We start from the raw sequence: 14,654 nt of genomic DNA on the forward strand, positions 1-14,654 counted from the left end.
GCATGACCACATGTCTAATGGCTGCCCTTCTTCCTGGCCCAGGCCTTTAAATACCCTCTCTGCCCTCAGCAGCCTGGTCCAATCGAAGCTGCCAATACTGGCTACAAACCAACCAATCTGCCAAGCATCCCTGGTTACCTGAGCCCGCGCGCAGGGCCGGGCTTTCCCCACCCCGCCCAGGTGACCAAAGCATCGCCTCCCAGGCGCCAGGCTTTTGTCATGCAGACAAGGTGGGAGATCCCCGCCGTGAGGGATTCAACCGCAACCTCTCAGGCTGGCAGAGACAGATCTCTGGAGAGGGGCACTGACAGTGGCATTTCTGCCACAGGCAGCACCCGGGCCCCCTGCCTGTAGGGGTTGCCTGGCGGGTCCTCTGGGGCAGCAGGATGGCCAGAAGTCCCCTCACCTGTCCCACGTGTGCCCAGATTGAGACACTGGAGGGGTAGGTGAGCAATGTTCCCTCTAAGTAGCAGTGGTTCGTGAGCACACCGCCTTGGTCTGGTGTGGGACACTTACCAAAGGGGGCTGATGGGCCAGGGGCTGGGCCAGAAGCTGGAAGCCAGGGGCTGGGACCAGGGGCTGGTGGCTGGAGCCGGGGCCCAGGGGCTGGAGCCGGAGGCCAGAGTCAGATCCAGGGGCTGGGGGCTGGAGCCAGAGCCTGGCACAGGCTCTGCCGGCTCCAGGGAAGTGCTCTGCTCCCCTGCATCATGGCTGGGGAGTGGAGCATTTCCCCAGAGGCAATGGAGCCTGCACCAGCCCCCCACCCCAGCCTCCATCCCTGCCTTGCCTTACCTCAGGGAGGAGCCGCTGCCTGCCCCAGTGAGGCTCCGCTGGCTCCAGGACACTGCTCCTCTCCCAGGCCCTGACACCACGTTGCCTCCTCGCTCCCCAAGGTGATGTGGGGGACCAGAGCAGTCCATTCTTTGCAGGATCACTCAAATGGCAGGATGGCAACACAAGAGGGACCTGACATGGACAGCCCAATTTGGGGCCCTGGCATCGCTGGGAGTGAATGCAGCAACGGAGAGTACAGCAATAGAGGCCACACCCACAGCTACCACCAGGCAGGCTGTGAGGCAACAGAGCAACCGGAGGAGAAGACGTCGGGTAATCGTACTAGGTGAGTCCCTGCTGAGAGGAATGGAGGGAGACATCTGCAGCCCAAATCCCAAAGCACGGGAGGTGTGCTGTCTTCCTGGGGCACGGATCCATGATGTCAGAGACGGTCCCTACGCTTGTCCAGCCCACATATTACCATCCCATGCTCCTTATCCATGTGGGAACAAATGAGGACAGGAGCAATCCAGATCACGTCATGAGTGACTGCAAGGCTCTGGGAGCTGGGCTTAAAGGATCAGGGGCTCAGGTAGTTTTTTTACTCTGTGCATTCTGCTGCAGGCCACGGTTGAAGGAGGCAAGAATGCATTGATGAGGTGAACCAGCTTCTCTGATGGTAGTACCACCAAGGAGGCTTCAGCTTCTATGACCACAGAACCACTTCAAGGACAGAGGACTCCTAAGGAGAGATGGCATCCACCTCACGTGGAAAGGTAAGTCCCTTTGCTCAGCCAGGATGGACAGTCTCTTAGATCTAATCTCTTAGATAGGGGCTTTAAAATAAGATCCCAGGGGGATGGGGAAACTAACTGGAGCCTACCCAGGGACCAATATACAGGAAAGCACCACTGACAATGAAACCAAGCAAGCCACTCTTATGGGAGCTGAGAAAACAGCTCCCCTTCAATGCAACAGGTGGGCAGTGACCTCAGTAGAAGGACTTAAGTGCCTGTCCTCCTGCTTTCCACTGGGCACTATGATCTAGGAGGGATCACGGAAATCTGGTGGGACTCCTCTCACGACTAAAGCATAGCCATAAAGGGCTATGGTCTTCACAGAACAGATCGGGTAGGGAAGAAAGGTGGGGGTGTTGCCCTCTATGTGAAGGAGCAGTACACCTCTCTGCAGTACACCTCCCTACAGGCCGATGTCAGCCTCAAAAAAGAACAGCTTGAAACCCTCTGGGTCAAGCTCCAGGAGAGGCACAGCAAGAGAGACCTGACTAGGTATATACTATAGGCCACTAACCAAGGTGGCCTGTAGCATCTTTGGTAAGAGAGGCAGTAAGCTGCTGGGAAGGGATGGCCTCCACCTCTCTCTGCTAGGGAGGAGGCTCTTCTCAGCCAGACTGGTTGACCCGCTCCACCATGCTTTAAACTAAGCCTGCCAGGGGATGGGGGGGCTACTGCCACTGCTGGCCCGCTGACCAACCCTTGCAAAACCAGCAGGCCAAGGCATTAAAGGGAACCCAAATCTGCCCACAGCCCTGGAACAATCTGTAGGCAGGGCAAGGGCCCCCCCAAGTGGACACCTGCTTGCCTATACAGAAATGCCAGGAGCTTGGGGAATAAACAGGAGGAACTTGTCCTCCTGCTAAACACAAATAACTATGATGTCATAGGGATAACGGAGACCTGGTGGTACTCCACCCATGACTGGGTGACCATACCCTGTACAGGAGGGATTGAGTGGACAATAGGGGAAGGGATGTAGCTCTCAATGTCAAGGAAAGCTACGTGTCCCTGCAAGCTGACATTGGCACCCATGGTGGGTGACTTGAGACCCTCTGGGTTAAAATCTGTGGGGAACACGGTACAGGGGATACTGTGGTGGGAGTGTACTACAGACCCCCTACCCAGGGTCAAGACTTTGACCAGGAGTTTGCCAGGGAATTGGCTGAGGCCGTGCACTCCCGGTGCATGGTTGTCATGGGAGACTTCAACTGCCCAGATATCTCATGGGAGGAGAGCTCACCCAAATCCAAGCGGTAGTAAAGCTCTCTCTTCTGTGTGGATGACCTCTTTCTGACGCAGGAAGTCTACGGGCCAACGAGAGGTAAAGCGCTGCTCAACCTCATACTGGCAACTGGGGATGACCTAAGCAGCGACCTAATGATCGAAGGGAAGCTGGGTGACAGTGACCACGAGCTGATCACCTTCACCATCTGCCGAAAAGCTGGCAAGTCGGTCAGTAATACAGAAGTCCTTGACTTCAAGAAAGCTGACTTTGACAAACTAAGGAGGCTTGTCAGTGAGGCCCTAAAGGGCCACAACCCAAAGGGGAGGGGAGTTCAGGACAAGTGGTTGCTCCTCAAGGGAGCAATCCTGAATGCACAAGCAAAGTCCATCCCATCTCGGAAGAAAGGCAGCAAAAGGGCACAGCAGCCCCCTTGGCTCTCCAGGGAACTGACGGACCTTCTGCGTCTTAAAAGGAAGACCTACAAAGGAGGGAGGACTGGAACCACTGCCGAGAAGGAATACTCTGCTCTGGTCCAGACCTGCAGAGAGCAAACCAGGAAAGCCAAGGCTGAGATGGAACTCCAGCTAGCTACAAATATCAAGGACAATAAAAAGTCCTTTTTTAGATATGTGGGGAGCAGGAGGAAAAGCAAAGGCAACATTGGACTCCTGCTAAACCAGATGGGACAACTGACAACCGATGCCCATGAAAAAGCAAACTTGCTAAATGGGTACTTTGTGTCAGTTTTTCCACCAGTCCCATGGGTTGCCCCTGCTCACTGTGGGTCAGGGAGGCCTGGATGATGGAGATTCCTTGCCCTCCATCAAAGCTGACCTTCTGAAGGAACACCTTGACAGGCTGGATACCTTCAAGTCAGCCGGCCCTGATGGTTTACACCCAAGGGTACTTAAGGAGCTGGCAAGCATCATAGCTCAGCCCCTGGCATGGATCTTTGAGAACTCCTGGTGCTCTGGTGACATGCCTAAAGATTGGAAGAAGGCCAATGTCATGCCAATCTTAAAGAAAGGGAGGAAAGTAGATCCGGCAAACTACAGGCCCATCAGCCTGACCTCTATCCAGGGGAAGGCCTTGGAAAAGATTAAAGAGGCCATCCTTAACAGACTAGCTGATGGCAATATCCTGAGGGATACCCAGCATGGGTTTGTTGTGGGTAGGTCTTGCTTGACCAATCTCATTTCCTTTTACGACCAGATGATCTATCACCTGGACAAGGGGGAAGAGATTGATGTTGTATATCTTGACTTTAAAAAAAAGCCTTCAATCTGGTATCCCATGATCACCTAATGGCAAAACTGGCTAACTGTGGCCTCGACCTCGCCACGATCCACTGGCTGGGGAATTGGCTCTGCGATAGGATCCAGAGGGTGGTGGTTGACTGAAGTCAATTGTCTTGCTGCGCGGTCACCAGTGGGGTCCCTCAAGTCTCTGTCCAAGGGCCTATACTGTTTAACATCTTCATCAATGATGTGGACATTGGTGTCAGAAACAGACTGGCCAAGTTTGCTGACGACACCAAACTCTGGGGGAAAGCATCCACACCTGAGGACAGGAGGGTGATCCAGGCTGATCTTCACAAGCTCATGAAATGGGCGGATGAGAACCTGATGGTGTTCAACACCGAAAAATGCAAAGTTCTCCAACTTGGGAGGAAAAGCCTGCAGCGTGCTTATAGGCTCAGCAGTGCTATGCTGGTCAGCACTACAGATGAAAGGGACTTGGGGGTCATGATTGACCACAAGATGAACATGAGCCTTCAATGTGATGCTGCAGCTAGTAAAGCAAGCAAGACGCTGGCTTGCATCCATAGATGCTTCTCAAGAAAATCCTGGGATGTCATTCTCCCCTTGTACTCGGCCTTGGTGAGGCCGCAGCTGGAGTACTGCATCCAGTTTTGGGCTCCACAATTCAAAAAGGATGTGGAGAAGCTTCAGAGAGTCCAGAGGAGAGCCACACGCATGATCAGAGGTCAGGAAAACAGACTTTATGATGACAGGCCGAGAGTTATGGGACTTTTCAGCCTGGATAAGCGCAGGCTCATGGGAGATCTGATGGCCACCTGTAAGTTTGTGAAGGGTGTCCACCAGGATCTGGGGAAACATTTATTCACCAGAGCGCCCCAACGAACAAAAAGGTCTAACGGTTATAAACTCCTGCAAGACCATTTCAGGCTGGACATAAGGAAGAATTTCTTCACTGTCCGAGCCCCCGAGGACTGGAACAGCCTGGCATTGGTGGTGGTTCAAGCACCTACTTTGAATGCCTTCAAGAGAAAATTGGATGTTTATCTTGCTGCAATCCTACGACCCCAGCTGACTTCCTGCCCCTAGGGCAGGAGGCTGGACTTGATGATCTTCTGAGGTCCCTTCCAGCCCTAATGACTATGAAATCAACATTTTCTTCCCAGAGATATGCTGCAATCAACTCATCCCTTAAACCTTTTCTTTGATAAGCTAGTAGATACCTGCAAAGAGCCAAACGATTCTTTTGATGCAGGCCCAAGCTGTTGTTTACTGACTAGTGTGACACCTATTGGCAGCAGGGAACAGATGACACTTACCTCCCTACCAGTCTTGCAAGAAGTGGCCTGCTGACCAGCAGTTTGAAAACAGGAGACAACTAGCTGCCTGTCAGCCAGCCAGCTTCAAATGTCCAAGTATAGATGTACTTATGCATACACTTGCATACACACCCTTCCCCCAAAGCAACAGGAAGAGAGGTTTGCCAGATAGTAGATCTTTGGTCCCCGCCATGCTGTATGGCAGTTTAGATGGACACGTGTTTAGCCTAGACCTAGAACCAGCATTGGCTGGACAGCAAAAGAAAAGTTACAGAAAATAACCCAGTAGAGATCTATGCTTCCACATGCCAAATTCTGTCCCCCAGGGGAGCTGGGGCGACAAAAGAACCCCGGGGCAGCAAAGAGTCCCACTTACCTCCCGTAGAGCTGGAAGAGCCAGAGGAGGCACACACGCTGAATACGCCGGCGCGGGTGATCAGCCGGGCGTTTATTCGGCTGCGGCAGAGCAGCGGGGGTGGAGGACGCTGCCCGGAAGAGATAAAAAGTGGCCCCGACGAGGCAGCAGGGCGGCTGACGGGAGGAGATCGAAGGAGCAAGCCCTTGTGTGGAGGGGATCAGCTGCCGCACTCGGCTGCGGGGCAGACAAGGGGCAGGGCCAGAGCAGGCCCCGAGAGAGCTGACCACACAACTGGCAGCAGTGCTGGTGGAGAAGCCGGCTTAGAGGCTGTCAGCAGAGCCGGTGAGGGAACCGACTGCATCACCGGCAGCAGAGCCGGAGAAGGAGCTGGCTGGGTGACTGGCAGCAGAGCCGGTGAAGGAACCGGCTGCATCACTGGCAGTAGAGCTGAAGGAGGAGCTGGCAGGGGGACTGACAGCAGACCCGGGGAGGAAATCTGGTGCCACATCGGCGGGGAGAGTAACAGTCACCCCCACTGCTGAGATGGCAGCAGCACCTGCAGAGGGATCCTTTGCGAGGTAACACCGGGGCAGGACCAACGGGTCCCCGTTGGGGGCAGAATTAGCAAACGGACTGAGTCCCGAAGCAGGGACGAACAACCAACCTCGTGGTCCCGGTGGCCTGGCGAGGCGGAAGGGATCCGGCAACCCCGGGAGCTACCTGGGCGGTGGGACCTGAATCCGGAAAGGAAAAAAAACCACACGGTCCAGAGACCAGGAGTCCCCTCGCGGGCCCCCAGGTCAAATTAGTTTAGAGAACCTGGTGGTGGGATAGGCACACACTGTCACAGGGTGGCTAGGTTAGGATAGTAGGAGCTGAGGTGGAAGGGTTGGGCTGGCGACCCCAGTAGGCTGTACGTCGAGCCTGAAGATCTTTACAGACGGCCAACAAGTCGGGAGCAAGAGAGTGGGAGGTCGAGGACACCATGGAAGCCAGAAGAGGGAGAGCTTAAGGTGGCGAGTGGCCGGGGTGTAGGGGAGGACGGAGCCCCGAGAGTGCCCGCCGGGAAACACGACGGCCCTGGAGGCTGCCCCAAGTGGGGACCCCCCACTGAAATTCCATTTCAAGTCGTGGCAGGGGAGTTAAGGGGTCCTCCTGACGTCAGCAGGGGTAGCCTGTGAGGTCCACCCGCAAGCCCAGGGCAGACAAGATCTTTGGCCTGGACGAAGGCTGCGCGAGAGCACCTATTAGAGCGGAGGCGGGCACATTCTGCATCAGTAAAAACAACAAGGAGATGACTTGACAGGACAAATAAAAAGAACTTAGAAGTACTACCCAAGTAAGAAGTCAAAGACTTCCAAAACTAAATGAAGTATATACCTGAAACTACAAGAAGCTATCATAAATCATTCTAACACCATAGATATTTTCAGAGAAATAAGCCACAGTGGAGGTGTGTAAGTGAAAATTGAGTAAAAGGGGGAACAGGAATGAGGATGGGGAAGAGAAAGGGAACCAAAGGAAAGATCCATCAATCACACTGTCCCTCCTTTTTACAAAGTTTATGATAATCCATTTGCTATTCATAATTAATAACCTGTGTTAAAACAAAGTGATTGCATAACAAGCAAAACAATACAATGAATGAAACCATTTAAGATACATTTTCAAATAGTTTCTTCTAACACTGCAAGTTAGGGATGTTTTACCAAGGGTAAAACTAAGGCACTGAAGCAAAATAACTTGGCCAGAACTGAAGAACCAAACTGTGGCAAAGCTTTTGAATGCATCATAGGTCAACTCTTACCATATGCACATCCTTCTTCAGTTTTTTGTTTTTGTTTTTTGGGTGTTTGGGTTTTTTTTTGTTTGTTTGGTCTTTTTTACATAGTCATTATCACCTTTTGGTCCAATGAAATTAATGTCATAGGACTTCTCTCTTACCATTGCAAGATCTTCCTGTAATTCTTGGCAATGTTTTTCATTATCCTGAAGTCTCACAGAGAGGTCTGTAATTACTTTCTTCTTTTCCTTGATCTCTTCGCTTAGTTGCTTGTTTGTAGAAAAGTACTCTCTTTCTAACCTGAAAAGTTTCTAGTGTTAGAACAGGTTTTTCAAATATATCTTTCTAAACAGAACTGACAGATGTAGTTTACATGACACTTACATGCTATAAAGCTTTGAAGGCTGTCTTTCCGTTTTTTTCCTTCTTTTTTTAAAATAAAAAAAAATCCATGCCCCTCAAATGAAATCTTAAAGACATGGTACCTCCCCTTAAAACAGAGGTACCTACATTATGCCTGAAGTAAAAAATAAAGCAAGTTTGCTAGTCTTGATGGGGCCTCTAGATTATATTAAAAGAGGAAAATTCACCACAGTTCAGTTAGCTCAGTGCCTAGAGACTGAATGAGAATCAAGTCTTACCTAACCAGTCTTGAATTAAAGTGTACTAGTAGCACCTAAAGTGTGTCTCTATGATGTCTTGTTATGTTCTTCTCTACATTGCAGGGCATAAGATTTTAATGCTAAACAGATGCTCAAACAATCATAAACATAGCATGACTGTAAATGACAGGGACAGTGGGACCCTCATCTCACTGTCTCTTCTCCTAACTTGTTTCCTTCAGGTACAAAAAAGTGCTTTGAGTGAAAGAAATCAATTCTTATTCCCTCTACTTTCAGACTTTTATCTTGCCCTTGATTTGTTTGCAACTTTTTACACTTGTCTTTTAACCAAAAAAAATGTGTATTTTAAGCAGCCATAAAGGCAGCTGAATGTATTTCTGGCAGCCCACCCAGGGAATCATTTTACTTTTTTGTGTAATAGGCTTACTTGTTGCTCTTTTTTGGCTTAAGAGGGTACTAGTGTGCACCCTCTTGCTCTCACTCCTCTTCTCTCTTCCATCTTTAAATGTGTTTGTATCCAATTAGCATGCCAACAATTAACAGGCCATAGTTCTCTTTACAAAAACACCCTCCAAAATACAAACATTCAGATTCAGTTCTCACAATTTTCTACAATTCTGGGTTTGACATCTGTTAAGGTAAATATAATACTGTAATAAAATATGGTAAATCAGATACCAGCTCCCTTAACATGATGGATAGAATCCTCTGGGTCAGCATTTCCCAACCCTTTTCACCCTGTGGCACACTTGCATGGACTCCCCCATGGCATCCTGGCCGAGCGGGGGGCAAAGGGGGTAGCGAGTTGCCAAACACTGTGGAGCCAGGGGGAGGAAGGAAGGAAGGAGGGGGATCGGGTGATGAGCGGCGTTGTATCACTGGCTGGAGCCATGACCCACATTTGTCTGGCTGTCCCAGCAGCAACAGGCAGAGGGTGTGGTTCCAGCCAGGTGCGGGGCGTGGCTACAAGCCAAAATGCCACGGCACACCGATTGGGAAACTCTGCTCTGGGTGATGCTAATCTCTCCCAAAGGTGCAGCTGCAACAGAGTTGTGGGACAAAAGGGAATATATCTTAGAGGAGAAATAGTTCTATGGTGACAGTTAACAGATTTAGAGGGAACCGAGAAGGACAGCACCCAGTGCTTAGGACTCAAGCCTTGAGGTGCCTATGGATTAAGTCCCTTCCCTCTTAACTCAGAAGAAACTGTAATTCCTGTGACGCATAGGCCTCTGCAACAAAGTACAATGGGAGATGAGTGACTGATAAGCAGGACTCCCTCCCTCAGAGGAGAGAAACATGGAAGACATTTAAAGGTGCTGACAAGGAGAACACTACATGCTCACATGCAACTTTCTCCACTGCATCACTGAAAACAAAAACAAAACAAAAAAAAAACTTGGACACTAACAGGTACCTGAGAAGAAAAAACTCTGGCAAGGGGCTATTTTTTAAAAATTTTATCATCACACTTCCAGTTTGACTTTGACTAACAGGTCCCAAGGGAGAACTCCCACTTTCCACTCCTAGCCAAGGCCTTACTTTTACTATAAACATATTTAACTACTAAAAGCCTTGCTGCTGAAACAATCAATAAAAAAAATCCAGATCAAAAATAGTATGAAGATATAGAGCCGTATTATTTAGCTACTTCAGTACAAGTGATTCCTGACTCTTACCTATTTGGTTTAATAATTGATATCTTGATTGCGGATATTTTCTTGTTGCACCAAAAACTAAGACCAATTAGCTCCAGCAAATATGTATACCACATCATGGGAGGGATGGTCTAGCCCAGTTTTGTTTTTTTTAATTCTTTGCAAGAGCTTAACCCTCCCACTAAACATTATTTTTTATAATTAATAAAAGGTTACATTCTAAAATAGAGCAGTGTTTCCAAATCTACTTGTACCATAATTGTAAAATTTATATCCTATTAGTGTTAGTTTATCTAAAAAAGTTGATTAGCCATAATAAAAACATGTTTCCTAAAGCAATTCTAGACAAAAAAAACTACTCCTCCCTAAGGTAAAGTTTACCACACATATATTCTGCTTCTCTCATTTCTTTCCAGACTTATGTCAAAAGAATTAAAGCAATAAATGTTTATCATCATTATGCAAAAACTTTCTTGAGTTTTCAAGGTAAAACCAGATCTGTACAACTAGATAACGGTCCTGATACTGATCCAACAAGTGTTAGATTTAATACAGCTGAATGTAATTCCGTATTTATCTATTTATTCTTACACTAAAATGAATAATTACAATGTAAAAATAGGAGTTTTCTGCATTTTTTTCTTATAATGGCCTGAAAGATTCATCAACTGAATTAGGGTGAATTATAGAAGAATCAATTGTTTTGGTGGTCATTGTTTAAGTTACATTTAGCAAATAAAATTCACCCCAGTTCCATTAGCCTGAAACTGCTTTAAGACCACATGATGTCTCGACTAATTGTAAATTAGAATGCAACAGTAGCACCCAAAACACCTCTACAAAGTGTATTGTTCAGTCTGGCTGTTGGCTATTTGGACCTGCATGGTATAAACATTTTAATGATTCACAAAATTCCAAACAGATGTTTAAACAATAATGACAATGTGGTCTAATTCTATGTAGTTTTATTTTTATTCTTAAGTTATTAAAGTACGTGTTCCCAGAGCACATTCAAATCAGCCTCAAACCAACTCAAGCATCAAGACTCGCATCTCCCTTATTTATGTAAACATTATTTCCATTTTACAACTGTGTAGAAAAGGGACCCAGAGGGCCCAAGGTCAATAAAGATGTCAATAAAAGACAGACTTTGACAGACAAGTCCCATGCTGTAACCATTAGAAAATATTCTATTATTTACATATGCAATATTGCCAATTCCTGCAAATTGATTTGTATCATGGGATACTGGCACCTGCAGGATGCACTCTGGATCAACCTGAATTTATTTCATTTCCACAATTTTCACTCTTGCTTACAGTGTAAGAAGAGCTGGTGGGCTGAGAACATGGACCAGCCCTACTCACTGAGGCCTTCATCTATGGATTGGCTCTGTAGCAGTTATAGCAGGGACAGGGTTCTTTAGAGAAGGGATCTGAGAAAGGTTGCTGCTGGGTTTGGAGACTCAGTACATGCCCCTATCCTCCTGCCCCAGGACTTCTCTAGCCCAGACCTGGCAGCAGCTTTTCTCTAGCTCCATTTCCCTCCCTCTCTCCTGCTGCTCTAGGACCCAATAGCTGCTCATTCCAAAGCAGCGGCAGGAGGCTAAGGACTAATGAAAGGGCTGTCAAAAAAAAAAAAATATCTTGTACCCTGGTCAGAAAAAGAAATAAAACAGTCTTTAAAAACTATTAGGAAAACTGACATTAAAAAAAAAATATATGATCAGTGAACAAGTTCTATAATTAATCAAAATAATGCAAGTAACAGAACAATTTAAGAATATTTTCTTAACGTTCTTTGAACGTGAGAAAATTCATTTTCTAAATGTTAAAGGCAGGAGTGTCAAACTTATGGCCCAAAGGTTGAATCTAGCCTTCAGAGTCATGGTGTGTGGCCTGTGGAGCTGGAATTCCGGGGCAGGGCCTGCTGCCAAAATCTGAAGCATGGAGCTTTGTTGGCAATGCACATGTAATGCATTAATCCTTGCCACTGCTCACCCTACTGCTGCCGTATCCAAATGTGGCCCAAAAGGAGTCCTGTTGTCTGAATCCAACCTGGATGAATGAAGTTGAACCTGCCATTGAAACTGTCCTTGAATTACAGATCTAAGTATCTGAAAGACAGAGAGAAGATCTCAGGCAGTGGAAAAGATAGTAGACTCAGTTGTCTCTCATTTCCTCTTGGCTACTGAAAAAAGATTCCAGAAGCAAGGAGTGGGATTGGAGGAAATCAAACCTCTGTGCCTCTTCCACACCTCTTCACTCTCTAGAACAAAAAATGGATCTAAATGGTGACAGGCCAATTTTAAGGATTGAAATACATGTTTATATCCAGCACTACCTCACAGCTTGCTTTCACCTTGATGAAACAGATTCAGTTCCTTCACTTCTGTAACTGGGTACAAATCCTAATATATTATGACCATAGCTACATTCATTGCTAGGAGATGGATAGCTTTCGTCACAACTTACCAAACATTAGCATAATGCATCTCTATTGAGTTCACACTTGTCCAAATCTATTCAGAGCCTTTTTTCCCCCCCTTATATTTATAACCCACAAGATCTTCACGCAATGACCGGAACAACAACAGCACAATGCTTATGTATGGTGTTTATTCCTAGTGTTGGCCTGCAGGCAACACTGGCAGGACCATATGGCCTGTGGGCCATATCTAGCCCATGGAGAGCTGCCATCCGGCCCCAGGGCTGCCCCTGGATCTGATCAGATCCAAAAAGGGCCTATGACCTGGGGGGGCAGAGGGTCTTGTGGCCAGATTTGGCCCACAGACCCCTCCCATCCCATCCTTTCACCTCCTCCCCCAGCATACCTGAGCCAGCAGCTGGCTCTAGCCAGTTTAGGACCCACTGTGTGCAGCGCATATCACAGAGAAGCTGGAACAGGCACTGCATGTGGGGCTGTCTAGCCAGAGCAGCAGCCTTGCTGTACACAGTGGCTGCCCCAGCCAGACAGCACAACTTGCAGTGCCCACTCAGAGTACACCACACACACAGCGTGCCCTGTCCAGCCAGTTTAGGACCCACGCTGCGCGTGGCACTCACAAGTACTGCATGCAGTGTAGGTCCGGGACTTGCTAGAGCAAGCACAGCAGTCACAGAGCTGCTGGGGCAGCCACACATGCCAGCAGAGCTGCTGCTGCTCCAGCTGGACTGCGTTGCATGTGGCTCCCATTCCAGCCACTCTGGGATCCATGCCATCCACGGTGCATGTCCCAGACTGGCTGAAGCAGCCAAAGCAGCCACTGGATCAGGTATGCTGGCCACAGACCAGCCCCATGCCACTTACCTGGCCAGTGGTGCCAGATGAGTTTGACACCCCTGGTATAAAAAGCTATCTAGCAAAGGGGTGGGCAAAATACAGCTCACAGGCTGGATCCAGGCCACCAACTGATTGTATCCAGCCACAAAATCATGGGATTCAGTCCAGGGGCAGCTGGTGGCTCCATCTTCAACCACTGTGTGGTGCCAGGTGGGTGGGACTGTTTCCACCCAGTGCTGACACAATAGTGTCAGCTGGGGACCCAGGCAGATGCCCTGATCCCCAACTGGAACCTGCTGGCCATGCCTACAGTTGGTGCCAGCGCCCACCCAGGGCTGCTTCTGCTGCACTGAGCAAGTGCTGGTGTAAGCTGTAGATGTGACTGGCAGGTCCCAAGTTAGAGTGGGGATTGGGGCATGCTGCAGCTCCAGACAGTGTGGAGATGTGGGGGGTAGGGAGGGGAAAGAGATCAACATAGCAAGTTTAGCTTCAAGTACCATCTAAAGGAATGAAGCTTGTAGAGTCTCCTACATGGGTGACTGATGCCTCTCGAGTCAGGAGGGGCACGTGACCCCTCTGACCAGTCAGTGACCAGGGGGAAGGGGTTCCCACCAGCCAATCTCACTGACTGGGGGTCCCCCAGCGGCCAGTCACACTAACCGGGGCCACAGCTGATCTCACTCACCAAGTCCCACAGCCATTTCCGAAAGCGGCACCCACTTTTGCCAGCACTTGCAGAGGGGGCACGGGTGCTCCTGCCTGCCCCCCCTGCCTGACGGCTAAACAGGGAATGTAGCCCGACAGGGGGTGCACAGGCCCTCTCAGGGGGTGCATGTGCACTCCGATGCACCTCCTAAGTGTCGCCACTGCTCTCCTACCTCTCCTTTTTTGCAAATAAAGTAAATATATTACAAATTGAGAACTTAGAGGAAAATCTCTTTCCCAGAAGACATACAAGGTAGATGACAAACCACTGACAGGAAAGGTGAAAAATGCAAGAAGCACCAAGCTTAAAATGTAGTTCTTAATCTTCAGACTGCCACAAATTCTTCCATATTGGTGCCCACAATACCAACCAAGTAACAATAACGCCTTAATTATTTACCTATAAACACAAAGTATGCACAACACAACTCTGCCTAGATCTAGTAACTAGACACTACCAAAAGAAAGGTTCCAAATATCTGGAACTGTTCTTAAATTTGTCACTGCTGGTGGCGGGAAGGAACAGAAACAATCAAAACACCTATTTAAATATCTTAAAGCCTCACCTAGAGAGCAGGGCTGTTCAAATTCTTTGCTGCTGGAGACAGCGTATCATATGTGTGAGAACCATGCCCCACTCCACACCACCCAGATGCACCATACGTGGCCCCAACCTCACTCAGCTTCCTGGCTGTGGGCTCCTCTGCTGCACCATGCCCAGCACCCCAGGCTGCCAGCTCCCCCAGCACTGTCAGCTGTATCACACCACACTGCTCCACCCTGGGGTTGGGGCAGGGAAGTGGAAGCTGGAGAAGGGAGAGAGGAGACTGAAGACTCTGGCTACTGCTTCAGCCACAGCAGTTGGGGGGGG

The 14,654-nt window shown here is 48.8% G+C and overlaps 1 protein-coding gene across 3 annotated transcripts in view; it reads right to left on the reverse strand.

Annotated features, from left to right (window-relative positions):
• The window catches only part of CCDC171 (coiled-coil domain containing 171), a 323,890-nt gene that overhangs the window by 225,995 nt on the left and 83,241 nt on the right, over window positions 1-14,654 (reverse strand). For all 3 annotated transcript variants that reach the window (XM_014518841.2, XM_014518840.2, XM_006021333.2), the window contains exon 10: window positions 7,677-7,815. In XM_014518841.2, the coding sequence (XP_014374327.1) occupies window positions 7,677-7,815 (139 nt within the window). The remainder of the gene's footprint in view (window positions 1-7,676; window positions 7,816-14,654) is intronic.

This window comes from Alligator sinensis, unplaced genomic scaffold, assembly GCF_000455745.1.
Source record: "Alligator sinensis unplaced genomic scaffold, ASM45574v1 scaffold917_1, whole genome shotgun sequence".
Lineage (NCBI taxonomy): Eukaryota > Metazoa > Chordata > Crocodylia > Alligatoridae > Alligator > Alligator sinensis.